The sequence below is a fragment of the Macaca nemestrina genome, chromosome 2 (assembly GCF_043159975.1).
Source record: "Macaca nemestrina isolate mMacNem1 chromosome 2, mMacNem.hap1, whole genome shotgun sequence".
Lineage (NCBI taxonomy): Eukaryota > Metazoa > Chordata > Mammalia > Primates > Cercopithecidae > Macaca > Macaca nemestrina.
The window spans coordinates 11,345,456-11,363,524 of NC_092126.1; the positions used below are offsets into that span (position 1 = coordinate 11,345,456).

Below are 18,069 nucleotides of genomic sequence, written 5' to 3' on the forward strand. Positions count from 1 at the left end.
GCCTTTATAAAGGAGATAGATGGAGAAAACTAGTTAGCCCTTTCCACCACATGAGGTTACAGCAGTAAGACAGCTGTCAGTGAGGAAGTGAACCCTCACCAGTCAATGAATCTTACGGTGCCTTGATCTTGGACTTCCCAGCCACTAAAACTGTGAGAAATAAATTTATGATGTTTATAAGCCACCCAATCTATGGTATTTTGCTATAGCAGCCAAAATGGACAAAGACCACTTATCCATCAGCTTGTCTGTTTTGTTTGTTTTTGAGACGGAGTTTTGCTCTGTCACCCAGGCTGGAATGCAATGGCGCAATCTTGGCTCCACCTCCCGTGTTCAAGTGATTCTCCTGCCTCAGCCTCCCAAGTAGCTGAGATTATAGGCCCCCGCCATCATACCTGGCTAATTTTTGTATTTTTGTAGAGATGGAATTTCACCATGTTGTCCAGGCTGGTCTTGAACTCCTGACCTCAGGTGATCTGCTGGCCTTGACCTCCCAAAGTGCTGTGATTACAGGCGGGAGCCACCGCACCCAGCCCAGCTTGTCTGTTAAATGAGATCATAACATCCCCCTCTCTGTGATTGTGCTGTTCGTTCAGGTAGCAAATGAATACTATCTGTTTTCACAGATCTTTGTTTTATCAACTGTATTGTGGTATAATTTACATAAAATGTACAAGCATTAAGTATACAGTTTGATGAGTTATGGTAATGTAAACCAGTGACCAGATAGGTAACCTGTGTGCTTTTTATACTGTCCAGAGATTGTATCAGACCCTGCGGAAGTTACAAAGTAGCATAAAGCATCCTTACTCTGGTTAAACCCTTGATTGGGTTAGGCCTGGGATGTAAGTTCTCACAGCCCCCTACTTCCTCTGCATAACCACACATCACGTTGTCTGTCACTTTCCTAGTCTGTAAAGCTACTTGAGGGCATCTTCTAGCGTTTTCCCTGCTGTATCTGCAGGCATCTAGCACAGTGCGTGGACATTCCGTAAGCATTTGTTGCAAGATAAATGAAAAAAACGTGCAGTTAACAATGGATATCATGCTGAGTTTGTGCCAAACAAAACAGTCATTTGAAGAAGACCCGGATCAACCTTATGGGTTAGTAATTAGTAAAGGCCTGTAGAGAAGGCGGCCTTTGAGAAGGGTCAGGTTTCAATAGGATTAAGAAGCATTTCAGACTAAACCAAGTACTTGGAAGAGAGAAAAGCAGTGGTGTCAGACACCTGCCTAGAAGCCACAGTGCATGAACCTTGGTGGGGCTAAACATGATTATCGATCTTTTAACTTTTATTGAACGCCTGCACTTCCAGATTTCTAAGTGGGGCTCAGGAATTATAATAGATGTCCACAGCTGCATGGTCTTCCCTCTCCACAACAGGCAGACACTATTAGAAGTAAAAGCCACGTGCCCTCAAGAGGGCAAGGCAAGGCATCTTCAGATGTCTCTGCCCTTAAAGCACATGCGTTCTGCTCTGCGACGAAGCAGGACAAGGATAGGGACCTGCACCTCCGGAGGCCCGCACCTACGAAGATAGCGGGCTCGGGACCTTCGGTGGACCCGCAGGGCTCCAGAGGCCCGCGCGCCGCTGCCCCGCCCCCATTGCTGAGCCTGCCAGGTAAGCGGCCCCAGCGCCGTGCCCGCGCGACCTTCGGGGAGGGTCGCGCTCACGTCTCAAGTGGGAGCAATGCACCGGGACAGGGACACCTCTTAGGTCATGCCTGTTCCAGTCCAGTTCTCCCTGAAAGTCCGGCTGGCTCATTACCTGCTTAAATAAAACCATATACGTGCAAACTCTCCCCGAGGGCAGCGCCCCCCAGGACCGGAAGTGACGCGTTACGTGCCCGCGTATTCCTACCGGCGTATTCCCGGCCTGCTTTTCGCTTGCCGTTCCGTGGCGGGAACTGAGGCGACTGTGGGGACGGCGGTGATCGTAAGTCTCCTGGGCCCGTTATTCTCAGATTAGGGAACGGAACTAAGACTTTGAGACCATCTTGTCCTTTTTGTATCCCAGAAACCTCGGGAACTAGCCGGCGGCGGTGACCTGCACGAGAAGCCAGGCTGACCGGTAACCGGCTGGAGGAATTGCAAGCCCGCTTCGCCTTCCCCACTCCTGCTCTTGATGCCCCTGTGAGGGCTTCCACGTCCTTCGGGGCCCCAACCTAGCCGCGCTTTCATGCCCTGGCCTCGCCCTTTGGTGAAATGGTGGTTCCGGACAGCATCCTGCAGACCCCGGCTTTGGGCTGTATTCGTGTTTAACAGCCCGAGGCAGGGATGGACTAATCCAATAACGTTATAAAAACCTTGGCTGCCAATAGATATTAACAATTTATTTTATTTTATTGAGTATATCACCATATGCCAAGCAAGGAACTATGTATTTGCATACATTATTTTATTTAACTCGGTTGTCCTATGGAATAGGCCTTAGCTCCTTTAACAGAAAAGGAAACCGGGTGTCATGGATGGTAATTCATTCACCAAATATTATGGGGCATCTACCATGTACCAGGCACTGTTCTCGGCACCAGGGCTTGTAGCAATGAAAAAAAATAGAATTAACTGGGGATTTTTCAGGCAAGCTAATGATGCTTTTTATCCCTGAAAACACCCTGGAAGAATGTTTACCTGCATGTTAGAAATAGTTACCTTCTGGGTGGGATTTTGTATTACTCTTTAAAATCCCTGATGCTTTTCTGCATTGTTTTGATTTCTTCAAGTGAGTGTGTTATGAGAAAAACAGCTGTTTCTATTTTAACAACAGAGTCCCCCACCTTCCTTTCCCCACAGAAAGTCTCTGAAGGTAGGTGGGCATTGACTCTGCCATTAAAATAGGTCCCTGGCCAGGCGTGATGGCTCACACTTGTAATCCCAGCACTTTGGGAGGCCGGGGCAAGAGGATTACTTGAGCCCAGGAGTTCCAGACTAGCCTGGGCAACATGGTGAAACCCTGTCTCTACCAAAAATTAAAAAAATTAGCTGGGGATGGTGGCGTGCACCTGTTGTCCTAGCTACTGGGGAGGCTGAAATGGGAAGATCACAGGAGCCTGGGATGTCCAGGCTGCAGTGAGCCATGATTGTGACACTGCACTCCATCCTAGGCAAAACAGTGAGACCCTGTCTCAAAAAAAACAACAACCAAAAAAGGTCTTCGAGTGAGTTCTGACAAGGAAAGGAGTGAAGGTTCTCATTTGTGGTGCAAGCACAGCACTTTTAATTGCTGAAGAGTCCATTTCAGGGTCTGAGCTAAAGCTAGGCCCATGACTGTGAAAGAAGCCATGGAGGCCCATGTGGTTTGGTCATTAGCGACATCATATTTATCAATGCATTTGGAACTCATTAAACATTTTTGTGACATATGATCTTTGTTCTATAACTCCTGCACTATAAATAGATTCTAAGTTCCTTAAGGACTTTGACCACTTTTCTGTCCTCGTAGCCCTCAGTACAGTGCATTCAGAGTGTTCTAGGTCATGGGGTGATGTCCTTTATTATGTAACACCTTTGCACAAGGCTAAGTGTGTTTTCAGGCTGTACTTTCTCATAATGGTTCTCCCCCCACCCCACTTTCCTATGGTGCTGATTCTGAAAATGGTTTTGATAAAAGCTTTTTTTTTTTTTCTGTCTTGCACCTGACCAGGGTGAAGTAACCATGCAGGCATTTCTTAAAGGCACATCCATCAGTACTAAATCCCTGCTGACCAAGGATCGAGGAGTAGCTGCCACTGCGGGAAGTAGTGGAGAGAACAAGAAAGCCAAACCCGTTCCCTGGGTGGAAAAATAGTAAGAACACTTGTGTCTTTGTTAAAATAATTAATAAATTCTCTCTCTAACCAGTTCTGATCACTTTTTTTTTTAAACTTATGGAGGAATACTGTGTTCTGTTTAGAAGTTGTCTTTGAAAAAATCACCTGATTATATAAGTCATAGAACCCTGGAACTGAAGTTACTTGAGAATAATCTAGTTTAATTCCTTTATTTTGTAGATAAACTGAGATCTCTACAAGCAGAGGCTTCCATTGTAGGGACTGGGATACAAAAGTGAAGAAAACAAGTTTCAGTAAACTGGCTATAAATACTTGGTTAGGAGTTCTTTTTTTTTTGAGTCGGAGTCTCACTCTGTCACTCAGGCTGGAGTGCAATGGCACAATCTCTGGCTCAATGTAACCTCTGCCTCCCGGGTTCAAGCAGTTCTCCTGCCTCAGCCTCCTGAGTAGCTGGGATTACAGGCACCCACCACCATACCTGGCTATTTTTGTATTTTTAGTGGAGACAGGTTTTCACCATATTGGCCAGGCTGGTCTCAAACTCCTGACCTCATGATCCACCCGCCTCAGCCTCCCAAAGTGCTGGGATTACAGGCTTGAGCCACTATGCCCAGCCAGGAGTTCTACTTAAATCCAAATATGTAATCTGTTTCCCATTTTCATTACAATAGGTGGAGATTATTACTATTATTACTATTTTTGAGATGGAGTCTCACTCTGTTGCCCAGGCTGGAGTACAGTGGCATGATCTTGACTCACTGCACCCTCTGCCTCCTGGGTTCAGGCGATTATCCTGCCTCAGCCTCCCGAGTAGCTGGGATTACAGGTGCCCACCACCACACCTGGCTAATTTTTTGTATTTTTAGTAGAGAGGGGGTTTCAGCCAGCCCTGGAAATTCAGTTTTGGTTAGCTCATACATTTTTGTCCAAACAACACTTGAATTGGCATTTAAATTGTCAGTCACTACCTAGCACGGTGGCTTACGCCTGTAGTCCTGTAATCCCAGCAATTTGGGAGGCCAAGGTGGGAGGATCACTTGAGGCCAGGAGTTCCAGACCAGCCTGGCCAACATGGTGAAAGCCCCTCTCTACTAAAAAAAAAAAAAAAAAAATTAGCCAGGTGTGTTGGCAGGCACCTGTAATCCCAGCTACCTAGGAGGCTGAGGCACGAGAATCACTTGAACCTGGGAGGCAGAAATTGCAGTGAGCTGAGGTCACGCCACTGCATTCCAGCCTGGGTGACAGAGCAAGACTCTGTTTCAAATAAATAATGTCAGTCATCTAAGTGATACTACCACAAATAATTGTAACTATTGGTTGAATGTAGCCTCAGTAATTACCAATGTTTACAGATTATCTATAGGCCGAGTAAGGCCTTCCTATGTTTTTTGTGTTTTTGTTTGTTTTTTTTTTTTTCTTGAGACTGATTCTCGCTTTGTCGCCCAGGCTGGAGTGCAGCAGCGTTACCTCAGCTCACTGCAACCTCTGCCTCCCAGGTTCAAGTGATTCTCCTGCCTCAGCCTCCCGAGTAGCTGGGATTACAGACATGCGCCACCACACTGAACTAATTTTTGTATTTTTAGTAGAGATGAGGTTTTACCATGTTGGCCAGGCTGGTCTTCACTCCTGACCTCAGGTGATCTGCCTGCCTTGGCCTCCCAAAGTGCTGGGATTACAGGTGTGAGCTACGCATCCAACCAATATTAATGCTTTCTAAGCAGTTGTTCACTTTAATTTTTTTTTTTTTTTTTTTTTTTGAGATGAAGTTTCGCTCTTGTTGCCCAGGTTGGAGTGCAGTGATACGATCTCGGCTCACTGCAACCTCTGCATCTGGGATTCAAGCGATTCTCCTGCGTCAGCCTCCTGAGTAACTGGGATTACAGGCATGCGCCACCATGCCCAGCTAATTTTGTATTTTTAGTAGAGACAGGGTTTCTCCATGTTGGTCAGTCTGATCTCGAACTCCTGACCTCAGGTGATCCACCTGCTTTAGCCTCCCTAAGTGTTGGTATTACAGGTGTGAGCCATCACACTCAGCCCCACTTTAGTTTCTTTTTTTTTTTTTTTTTTTTGAGATGGAGTCTCTCTCTGTCGCCCAGGCTGGAGTGCAGTGGCGCAGTCTCGGCTCACTGCAAGCTCTGCCTCCTGGGTTCACATTGTTCTCCTGCCTCAGCCTCCTGAGTAGCTGGAACTACAGGCGCCTGCCACCATGCCCAGCTAATTTTTTTTTTTTTTTTTTTCGAGACAGAGTCTTGCTGTGTCGCCCAGGCTGGAGTGTAGTGGCGCAATCTCAGCTCACTGCAAGCTCTGGTTCCTGGGTTCACACATTCTCCTGCCTCAGCCTCCCAAGTAGCTGGGACAACAGGCACCCGCCACCACGCCCAGCTAATTTTTTGTATTTTTTAGTAGAGAAAGTTTCACCATGCTAGCCAGGATGGTCTCGATCTCCTGACCTCGTGATCCACCCGCCTCGGCCTCCCAAAGTGCTGGGATTACAGGCGTGAGCCGCCGTGCCCGGCCTGGCCTAGCTAATTTTTTATATTTTCATTAAGATGGGGTTTCAGGACGGGCGTGGTGGCTCAAGCCTGTAATCCCAGCACTTTGGGAGGCCGAGATGGGTGGATCACGAGGTCAGGAGATCGAGACCATCCTGGCTAACATGGTGAAACCGCGTCTCTACTAAAAAATGCAAAAAATTAGCCGGGCGAGGTGGCGGGCGCCTGTAGTCCCAGCTACTCGGGAGGCTGAGGCTGGAGAATGGCATGAACCCGGGAGGCGGAGCTTGCAGTGAGCTGAGATCCGGCCACTGCACTCCAGCCTGGGCGACAGAGCGAGACTCCGTCTCAAAAAAAAAAAAAAAAGATGGGGTTTCACCGTGTTAGCCAGGATGTCTCGATCCCCCACTTTAATTTCTAATTAGTGTTTGTAGTGTATAAAATAAAATCCTTTTGCTTAATTTTTGTGGGTATAACAGAGTCAAGTAATGCAGATAGGAAGTAAAACATTATTTCACTCTTTCAGGGTGTGTTTGCTTATGGTAACAACAAATGGGGTTTCCACCTATTTCCAATTATGAAAAAGTTTCTCATTTCATTGCTGATGTTTGAGAATTGTCATTAGTATTTTAGTAGAAAGAACACTTGAGAGTTTTCTGTGGTTACTATAATATGCTAAATAACCTCTTTCCTCCTCCCCACCCTGCAAGTCGCCCGAAATGTGTGGATGAAGTTGCTTTCCAGGAAGAAGTGGTTGCAGTGCTGAAAAAGTCTTTAGAAGGAGCCGACGTGAGTTGCAAATGGTGTTTAATGTCATTGGGATATTTAAGACTTAATTGATTCACCCTCTTTCTTCCTTTGTAACTTCTAGCCTTCATTAAATATCATGCTCTATGTACAGTAGGTCCTTGATAACTATGATACTTAGTACTTATGATAATTACTACAATGATAATTAGTTCAAATATTTATTGAGCATCTCCTATTTAATCTTACATAGCAGTGTTACATAGTATTCAAGTAAAAGTCATAGTAATTAAGGCAGGCTATGAAACATAGACGTAGAACAAGACATAAAACATAGAACAAGACGAACTATGCCCCTTTTTCATGGGTTTTTATTGGTAAGAGGGAATAAACAAGTAAACCAATAAATAATTCTAGGTAGTAATATGTGCTATAAAGAAGAGCCAGAGATTCCTCTAAAGTATAATTGCTTACTAACTTTAGGATTTGGATTGACCTATAATATAAAAAAAAAAAAAAACAGAGCTTTGAATTCTGCTTATAGCACTCTCTTCTGCTGTGATATGGAGGATAAAATATCCATGAATGGTTTGCACTGTAAATTATTCTGAGATAAGATAAACCCATGTGGAGAATTGGCAACTTAAAGTTGTGTTACGATGAATGCCCAAAGTGCTTCAACAGCTCAGTAAAGTGGTGAAGTGGGATGTAGTTTTTGCTTTAGTTTCAAGATTTGCTTCCTTCCTCTCAATCTGGCTGCTTTTAATTAGAGGTTCTTTTGGGTTTTGCTGCCATCATTCTCTTGCTGAAATTATATTACTACAGGACACATTTTGAAAGAAGTTAAATTTATAAAACTATTTAGAATCTTTTTCTTTACCAGTATGTGTTTTGATTTGATTGGTATACTCATACCTTTTTGGCCAGGCACAGTGGCTTACGCCTGTAATCCCAGCGCTTTGGGAGGCTGAGATGGGAAGATCACTTGAGGTCAGGAGTTTGAGACCAGCCTGGCCAACATGGTGAAACCCCATCTCTACCAAAAATTAGAAAAAGCAGCCAGGCGTGGTGGCACACACCTGTAGTCCCAGCTACTCAGGATGCTAAAGCGGGAGAATCACTTGAAACTGGGAGGCAGAGGTTGCAGTGAGCCAAGATCGTGCCACTGTATTCCAGCCTGGGTGACAGAGTGAGACTCTGGTCTCAAAAATAAATAAATAAATAATAAAAAAATAAGTAACACAAATACTCTTACACCTTTTAATTCTATCATAGTATGCCATTTTATTTTTTGATATATTCTGCTTGTATATCTTGGTAACAGTATATACCATTTTAATTGCAGTTGCGTAGTAATTACACAGATTGCAGGATAATACCTAATTTAATTACTAGTATCTTCAGCAAATGTAGTGAGATTAAGATCCAGTTCTTTTTTTTTTTTTCAATTGAGACAGAGTCTTGATCTGTCACCCAGGCTGGAGTGCAGTGGTGTGGTATCAACTCAGTGCACCCTCTGCCTCCCAGGCTCAAGTGATCCTCCCACCTCAGCCTCCCGAGTAGCTGGGACTACAGGCATGCACTACCACACACAGCTCATTTTTGTGTTTTTAATAGAGACAGTATTTAGCCATGTCAAGTGACCTGCCCACTTTGGCCTCCTAAAATGCTGGGATTACAGGTGTGAGCCATCATGCCCAACCTAAGATCTAGTTCTTGACTTTATGCCATGTAATTTATGAGGCTGAAGTAAGAACTTCAGTTTAATATTTTGTGCATCTTTTCAGACTAACTTTTGTAAAGAGGTGAAATAGTTTTTTTAATTCAAAAGAGTAAAGGAAAACAATTCATTCAATTTACTTTGAAAGGTTTTACTGTAGTCCCAGCTACTTGGGAGGCTGAGGTAGGAGAATGGCATGAACCTGGGAGGCGGAGCTTGCAGTGAGCCGAGATGGTGCCACTGCACTCCAGCCTGGGCAACAGAGCAAGACTCGTCTCAAAAAAAAAAAAAAAAAAGAAAAAGAAAGGTTTGAAAGAATTATAAGAAGATAATTTTTTCAGAAATTGATTTTCTTTTAAGAACTGGTATTCCACATACAGTTCTTGAATGTACTATATATATTAGACTAGTGTATAATGTAAGGTTTAGTAAGTTTACTCTGTTTCAAAGAATTTAAATTATTGTATCTGATAGTTAACCTGGATGAATTACTACATTGTTAAGGGACGCACAGGTCAAAATAATAGTTGTAGACCTTAATTACTAAGAAGCCTAGGAGGTTTTTAGGTTATGAATCTCATAGTTTGTACTATAAGCTATATGTTATGAATGTAACAGTAATAGTCTTCTAATTAACATATTTGTCTATGTATTGGTTTATTCATTCATTTGGCCAACATTGACTACTGTAGTAGATGCTAGGATACAGATGTGAATAGAACAAATAAGTTTCTTGGTCTTTTAATGAAGTAGGCAGGCATTTTACAATTAAGCCCCACAGTTAAATAGCAATAAACCAATGCAAAATGCAACAAATACTAATGAGATAATAGGAGAGACCTGCTTTAGACTGAATGGTTTCTGATTTGTAATGCATTAGGAGTTGGCCAGGCAGAAAGAAGAGGATCAGACTCCAGGTCATGGGAACAACATATGTTAGGGCCAGAAAGTGCCAGGCTGTTAGAGGCCATTGTAAGCTGGAGCCTGGAAGGTGAAGGGGCTGGTAGGCAGATCATGGAAGTCCTTTAGGCCGTGGTAAAAAGCTGAGGGTTTTTTTGTTTGTTTTTGTTTTTCTAAGTGGAATAGTTTTAAGTAGCAAGCAGAGTGGTATCTGATTTAGGTGAAGAATGAATGGGCGGGAAGAGGGAAGGTTAGGCAAGAGTGGAAATAAACTCTAATGCCTAGTTTCCTGTGTACAGTGATTTCCTTATGTGAAAGGACATACTGAAGAATGTACAGTTTCATAGCAGAGCTCATTAGAATTTAGTTGACTTATTAATTTTCACCTCAGATCAGTCAACTGCTTGATAGGAGCCAAACTATCTAGATATAAGGTATAAAAGAAGGTAGCTAGTTATTTAATCTTATCCTTTCCTCTTCTAATGAATTGTCCCTGATACATGCAAGCATCCTTACAGAGTACATAATCATGATGTGGGACAGTGCCTAGCACTTAATGTATGTCTAGTTTTGTATTTTTTGTTACTATTTCTGTTCTTGGTACTTCTGCTCATTCAAAGCCCTGATTATGTCTTTTTTAGTCCTTTTTCCTCAGTTTTGGCCAAATCCCATTACTCTTTTGATCTGCTTCCCCTTTGAAGCAGCTGATGTTTTGTGTAATATAAAGTCTTACCTAATCTTGAGCATAGAGGTGTGATAGGAAACTGAGATTCCCTTTAGAAATAAAAGGTTTCTCATTCCAGCTTTGAAAATTTCACCTAAGTGGATTAGCTATAGAGCAAACATAAATATTGGTTCAGCTTAAGAGATTAAAAAGACACTTGGGGAAAAAAGTGGTAGTATATGAAAAAGCAGGATTTAGATCTGTCAACACTATGATGTCAGTTATATTAAGAAATCTTTATACTTAGAAGTTACGTGCCCTATTAGAGAAGTTGTTGCACTGTTCCACAGACAGTTTTTTCAATCTTCCTTTTCATCTATTTGTGCCAGAAAACCATTTATTAAAAACAAATTTAATTTCTACAGCTTCCTAATCTCTTGTTTTATGGACCACCTGGAACTGGAAAAACATCCACTATTTTGGCAGCAGCTAGAGAACTCTTTGGGTACGTTGAAATCAGTCTGTTTTTCTTTTTTAAAAGATTTGACACCAAAATTCTCTGATACTGCTTTTTTTTCCTCTAAAAATTTGCATTTCATTTTCTGTAGGACAGTTTTCTTTCTATTTCTGATTTTTTAAAATCCCATGAGCCCATTTTGTTCCTCCCTCACTCCCCTGAAGAAATCAGCTTGCCTGCATCTTTTGTAACCTTCATTCTGAATCTTGTTCACGTGTTTGAATGTACTACAACACTGGGAGCCTATGATTTTTTCCATCACTTTCTTTAAATTTTCCATTATAATTTTGGAGTCCAGAGGGTCCAACTTAATGTTCAATTGTGCTGATAGTTTTATAACCCTCTTAATGATTGTGTTCACATCTGTGTGGCTGTATGATAGAATCTGCTGTTTCTGATGGTACTATTTGTACCATCCATTCTTGAGTCCTGCTCTAGACTTCCTAGGCTGTGACTCTGGAGTGGCCAGGCCAGCTCCTTGCCTCAGGTCTCCTGAGCATAAGTGGTATTTGATGTAGTATGATTCCAGGTACACCAGAAAATCTTCCTGTGAGTCACCTTCTTAGGTTCCTCTTCCTAGATTGACCATCTTGGCTTAACCAGCCATTCTAGAGGAGCCCTTTACCTAGAGTTGAAAGATGTGTAGTGGGCTGGGTCTGATATACATGAAACATGCACCAACATAACAAAGGCTGTCTTGAGTTTTTCCAGAATTAATATTAGACATACAACTGATAAAAATATCTGAAATCCTATATATGAAAATAGGCCAGGCGCGGTGGCTCACATCTGTAATCCCAGCACTTTGGGAGGCCAAGGTGGGTGAATCACCTAGGGTGAGGAGTTCCAATCCAGCCTGGCCAACATGGTGAAACCCCATCTCTACTAAAAATACAAAAATTTGCCAGGCATGGTGGCATGCGTCTGTAGTCCCAGCTACTCGGGAGGCTGAGGCAGGAGAATTGCTTGAACCTGGGAGGTGGAGGTTGCAGTGAGCCGAGATCACGCCACTGCACTCCAGCCTGGGTGACAGAGTGAGACTCGGTCTCAAAAAAAAAAAAAAGGATGCCACTGAAATCACCAAATGTGTAAGGATTATTAGTTATGTCAAAATGTAAAAGACAAACGGAGAAGCTGCTGTGTGCCTAATATTTTATTTGACAGCAACTTTTGATGCTCAGTAAAATTATAAAAGAACTTTTTTGATTATTCCTCAACTCAGTCAGATAGAACCAATCTGAATCAGCCTTAACAGTTGTTTATTATTACTTAGAGTAGGTCAGTCCAGATTATACAACTTTTTCTATATTCTTTGTAAAATAATGTTTGTCTTTAAAGAACTTACTTTAACAGTGAATTTCATATTTAATATTGTGATTTTAAAATAGAAAATAGATGCATGTAAATGTTTATGTCCATAAGCATGCTTAGGATACCATGCTGATTAGGAAAAATAGAGATGAAACTAAATCACAACTCTTGTTTTTTATTTAAAAATGTGTGTGTGTGTGTGTGTGTGTGTGTGTGTAAAAGACTAGAGGGAAGTTTCAAAACAGTGCTTTGACAGTGTGCCCTTTTTTTTTCTTTTGATTTATCAGATTTCTCTATAGTAAGCATATATTACTTTTAGTAATTTTTATTAAAACTCACTTTAAAAACCTGCTCATGTTTTAATCTATTAATTTTCCTTAATCTAGTAAGTTTCCTTATAGCAAACTACCCTTTGGAATTTATTTATTTGTTTGTTTGTTTATTTACTTATTTTTGAGATGGTGTCTTGCTCTGTCGCCCAGGCTGGAGTGCAGTGGTGCGATCTTGACTCACTGCAATCTCTGCATCCCGGGTTCAAGTGATTCTCTTGCCTCAGCCTCCTGAGTAGCTGGGACTGCAGGCGCCTGTCACCACGCCCAGCTAATTTTTGTATTTTTAGTAGAGACAGGGTTTCACCATGTTGGTCAGGCTGGTCTCGAACTCCTGACCTCATGATCCACCTGTTTCGGCCTCCCAAAGTGCTGGGATTACAGGCATGAGCCACTACACTCGTCTGGAAATAATTTAAAATGTGCTATATTCTAACATTGTTTAAAATTACAACATTTAAAACTGTCTAGATTCTAACAATAGAATGTTAAGTAAATGATGGTACGGTCATAAGATGGAATATCATACGACTGTTAAAATGTTATTTACAGTGGTTTTGATAATATGCCGAGATACTTATTATAAATGCGAAGTGGAAAATCGATTTAGAATTTTATATGTGGGGCCAGGTGTGGTGCCTCACACCTGTAATCCCAACATTTTGGGAGGCCAAAGTCGAAGGATCACTTGAGACCAGCATGGCAACATAATGAGTCCCTGCCTCTATAAAAAGTAAACAAAATTAGCCAGGTGTGATGGCATGTGCCTATAGTCCCAGCTAGTTGGGAGGCTAAGGTGGGAGGATCACTTGAGCCCAGGAGTGCAAGGCTGCAGTGAGCCATCATCATGCCATTGTTCTCCAGCCTGGGTGACAGAGCAAGACCTTGTCTCCAAAAAAATAAAAAGAAAAGAAATTGTATATTTTATGTAATAATGTCTACATTTTTTTAAATGCATGGAAAAAAGCCAAAATGGTAACTGCAGCACTCTACTGAGAGAGAATACAAAAGTGATTGTGTGCCTTCTATCCATATTGTTTACTAAGTGGATTTTAAACATCTGCAAAGTGTGCAAATGTTAAAATGTGATTTAAGCCTACTTGTGCTCTATGTTTCATATTTGTTTCATTTTGAGATAGACCTGAACTTTTCCGATTAAGAGTTCTTGAGTTAAATGCATCTGATGAACGTGGAATACAAGTAGTTCGAGAGAAAGTGAAAAATTTTGCTCAGTTAACTGTGTCGGGAAGTCGTTCAGAGTAAGTAAATTTGCCCTGCCTCCTCCATAGCATGTATTATCTTAAATATGTGTTTCTGCCATCGCTCCTCAGCCTTTTGGCTAAGATCAAGTGTATTTTTGCCAAATTGTCAACTCCCTTTTCATGTTAGAAGACTATCCTGCCTGAGGTAAACTGATTTAATCAACTATTTATGCTCCTTAGGTGGCAAAGGTCCAGAATTACATTGGTGGTACCTAAACATATATGTAAAATTTACATGAGCACATTTCAAAATTTATGAAAGTGAATGACTAATTTTTGATATCCACCTTGAATTGATGGTGCAGTCAGTCACAACCTCTATAGCACCTAATTTATTTTTATGTGAAATGAAGACTGGGAGGTGGACTAAAAGACTCTGAGATCCCTTCTACCATTAATACTTGAAATCTGTTTTCTTGGTATAATTTTCATATAATTATGTTAATGCCACTTTTGGTGGGAGAAAAATTTTAATGGCAGATTACCAAAAATCAATGTGCAGAAGGTCATAACCCACAAAATGGGAGAAAATACAAATCATATATCTAAAAAGTACTTGTGTCTAGAACATATGAAGAACTTTAAAAACTCAGTAATAAAAACAAATAACCCAATTAAAAAATGGGCAAAGGATCTGCATAGACATTTCTCCAAAGAATATATGCATGCCTAATAAGCACATGAGAAGATGCTCATCAACATCATTATCTATTTGGGAAATGAAAATCAAAACCACACTGAAGTACCAGGTAACTCCCACTAGGATGGCTATGATTAAAAAAAATACAGAAAATAACAAGCATTGACAAGGATGTGGAGGAATGGTAAACCTCATACATTGCTGTTTGGAATGTAAAATAAAATGGTGCAGCCTCTTGGAAAACATATCTGCTCAAAAACGTACACAAATGTTCATAGCAGCGTTAGTCCTAATAGCCAAAACATGGAGACAACCCAAATGTCCAACTGATTAATGGATGAATAAATGTGCCATATCCGTTTGCCATAGTATTTGACAATACAAAGGAATGAAGCAAACACATGCTACAACATGGATGAATCTGCCATAGTATTTGACAATGCAAAGGAATGAAGCAAACACATGCTACAACATGGATGAATCTTTAAAATATGTTAAGTGAAAGAAGTCAGCCACAGAAGACTGCATATTATATGGTTCCATTCATACAATGTCCAGAATAGGCAAATCTATAGAGACGAAAGTAGACTAGTGATTGCCTAGAGCTGGGAAAGACTGGGGGAAGAAGAGTGACTCCTAATAGGTACAAAGTTTCTTTTAGTGATAAAAATGTTCTAAAATTAGATTGTGGTAGTGGTTGCACAACTTCGTGAATATACAGAAAAACACTGAATTGTACATTTTAAATGGGTGAATTGTATGGTATGTATATTTCAACAAAGCTGTTGAAACCAATAGACCTATTAATGTTCAACTCTTACGTGTTTCTCTGAATCAGTGGGAAGCCGTGTCCACCTTTTAAGATTGTGATTCTGGATGAAGCAGATTCTATGACCTCAGCTGCTCAGGCAGCTTTAAGACGTACCATGGAGAAGGAGTCTAAAACCACCCGATTCTGTCTTATCTGTAACTATGTCAGTCGGTATGTATATTGCCCTGAAGACAGATGCTAGGCAGCCTCATTTTCATAACCCAATTAGGGGAAGGAAATTTAGAATTTTCAAGGCTACGTTAATTTTTCCTCCATCAAATCTTGATTTGTTCTTGATAAAAATGAGTTCTTTTGGGGAAATTCTTTCTTTAGACACCAACTTGGTTTTTCTCATCTTCCACAGAATAATTGAACCTCTGACCTCTAGATGTTCAAAATTCCGCTTCAAGCCTCTGTCAGATAAAATTCAACAGCAGCGATTACTAGACATTGCTGAGAAGGAAAATGTCAAAATTAGTGATGAGGTAATTACTAATTATTACAATTATTAGAGTTACTAATTCCTTCAATGAATGCATCTAAAGAGACCCTGAAGGATTTAAATATGTGTTGCCTCAATCCTGATGCCAGTTCTTCAGACAAACTTAAGCTAAAGGGGCAACAATTGAAATGTGTAGGAATTACAACGTTTAGCTTTTCTATTACTTTTTGAGTTAATTACTTTTAATATATCAAAGACCCAAAACTGAGGTGGATTTCATACATATAATGCAAATTCTGCAATATAAATCTCTGCATGCTGACAAGATTTTAGTCTTCTAGCTCATACTTCAGTACTTCCCTAAAATTGATAGAAACATAAGGCCCTTATTAATTATAACAGAATTTAAGCATAATTTGAATTTGCTCTATGTGAGCAAGAAAATGGGATAAATATGGAACATTTTTTCATCTCTGCAGATTTATTTCAGAAGCAAGACATCTCTATCCTTCCATCGTACCCGGCCTCTAGACTGATCAGATTTTATTCCAAAACACACATGGGTGTTCTCATTAACTCTAGACTAAAACATAGGGCTTTTCACTTTTATTAAACACTTTAAAATTAAAGTTATAAATTCTTAATTGGCCATGATAGGTTAAAAACAACTTTTTTGTCTTCAGGGAATAGCTTATCTTGTTAAAGTGTCAGAAGGAGACTTAAGAAAAGCCATTACATTTCTTCAAAGCGCTACTCGATTAACAGGTGGAAAGGAGATCACAGAGAGAGTGATCACAGACATTGCTGGGGTAAGAGTACTGGATATTCCAAATTTCTTTTTAGTTGGCTTTTTTGTGGCTTTTAGGAAATTTTCATCCAACAAATACTGAATGTTTAGTAAGTGCCAAGTACTGCACTAGGAAGTATAAGGGAATAACCTGGGAGTATCAGAGTGTTTCAGGTGAGGAGATGACACTTTTCAGTTTGTCAGGCATGTAATAGACATTTCAGGAAAGAAAAGGACACTTTCAGTCCTTAGATTTTCTTTTTTTTTTTTTGAGACGGAGTCTTGATCTGTCGCCCAGGCTGGAGTGCAGTGACGCAATACTAGCTCACTGCAACCTCTGCCTCCCACCTCACCCTCCCAAGTAGCTGGGATTACAGGCACCTGCCACCATGCCCAGCTAATTTTTGTATTTTTAATAGAGATGGGGTTTCACGATGTTGGTTGGCCAGGCTGGTCTTGAATTCCTGACCTTAGGTGATCTGCCCCCCTTAGCCTTCCAAAGTGCTGGGATTACAGGTGGGAGCCACAGTGCCCAGCCTTCAGTTTTTAGATTTTTTTAAGAGATGCCTTTGGCAGTTACATCAATTTTAGCAGATGTTCTTATACATGAAAACTATTTTGCCAGTTGTATATAAACAAAAGGCATATCCAACTTACAGTAATCATTAAAGAGAATGGAGTACCCCACCTGTCTTTGGATACTCCCATGTCAAAACTCACCTCAGAACCACTACTACTTAAAAACATAGGCCTTCCATATGACAAGACTGGTACCACTAATCATCTTAAATTTTCTGGATATTGTGGACTTTTTAAACCAATCTCATTAGTGGCATATTTACATGGATTTTTAGAGAAAAGGCACTTCCCCTTTAAAGAAATCAGTCTCTTTGGCTGATCTTGGCCACTAGTCTTCATCCACTGACCAGAACAAGCTATAACCCATGTGTGTCCAAACTTGGGCTTTAAAAGCACAACTGTTAGCACCTTGGTTACTTCAGTGGTGACTGGAGTTACTCTGGCTGTTCTCCCAAAGCCTTCCCAACTTTACAGGGTTATCACATTAGCTAAGTATGGAACTTAGCTGTGGAACAGAAAGGACTGGGGGGACTGTATGTGTTAGTCTCACCTAGAAACATCTTTAATACTGAACGTTCAATTACCTAGGTAATACCAGCTGAGAAAATTGATGGAGTATTTGCTGCCTGTCAGAGTGGCTCTTTTGACAAACTAGAAGCTGTGGTCAAGGTAAAGTCAGCTTACTAACTTTGGGGAAAGGAATATTAAATGATCATACCAAAAGTTTTTTTTTTAATAGGACTTAATAGATGAGGGTCATGCAGCAACTCAGTTCGTCAGTCAACTCCATGATGTGGTTGTAGAGAATAATTTATCTGATAAACAGAAGTCCATTATTACAGAAAAACTTGCCGTAAGTAGGTACTTTGCACATGTCAATTAAACATTTAACTACCTGAAGGATGCTAATTTCTTAAATTTTTCTTGTAGGAAGTTGACAAATGCCTAGCAGATGGTGCTGATGAACATTTGCAACTCATCAGCCTTTGTGCAACTCTGATGCAGCAATTATCTCAGAATTGTTAAAAAGTGAATATATTTTGATGTGGGGTTTTGTAAATAAGGGGGTTGTAATAAAAATGACCAAAAGCACC

General features: G+C 40.9%; 1 protein-coding gene across 4 annotated transcripts; it reads left to right on the plus strand.

Annotated features, from left to right (window-relative positions):
• Positions 1-1,850: 1,850 nt before the first annotated feature.
• Positions 1,851-18,067, plus strand: LOC105470900 (replication factor C subunit 4). Of its 4 annotated transcripts, none has more exons than XR_011619553.1 (12): positions 1,855-1,937; positions 2,019-2,072; positions 3,645-3,787; positions 6,977-7,055; positions 10,723-10,802; positions 13,594-13,713; positions 15,195-15,338; positions 15,532-15,652; positions 16,293-16,418; positions 17,564-17,644; positions 17,725-17,828; positions 17,906-18,067. XR_011619553.1 is itself a non-coding variant. In XM_011723195.3 (12 exons), the coding sequence occupies exons 3-12, from the start codon at positions 3,657-3,659 to the stop codon at positions 17,999-18,001; spliced, it is 1,092 nt and encodes a 363-aa protein (XP_011721497.1). In that variant the 5' UTR covers positions 1,855-1,937; positions 2,019-2,072; positions 3,645-3,656; the 3' UTR covers positions 18,002-18,067. The 4 variants fall into 4 exon arrangements, 3 of the variants coding, with proteins under 3 accessions (XP_011721498.1, XP_011721497.1, XP_070946785.1); XM_011723195.3 differs by having other exon boundaries at positions 17,715-17,828; XM_011723196.3 differs by lacking the exon at positions 2,019-2,072 and having other exon boundaries at positions 1,851-1,937; positions 17,715-17,828.
• The last annotated feature ends 2 nt before the right edge of the window (positions 18,068-18,069 follow it).

Bases quoted from the DNA above. Each gene is read 5' to 3' on its own strand.
- LOC105470900 (XM_011723196.3), top strand. From the start codon at position 3,657: ATGCAGGCATTTCTTAAAGGCACATCCATCAGTACTAAATCCCTGCTG. The intron at 3,788-6,976 runs GTAAGAACACTT...CCACCCTGCAAG, and splicing joins GTTCCCTGGGTGGAAAAATA to TCGCCCGAAATGTGTGGATG. The intron at 17,829-17,905 runs GTAAGTAGGTAC...TTTTTCTTGTAG, and splicing joins TTATTACAGAAAAACTTGCC to GAAGTTGACAAATGCCTAGC.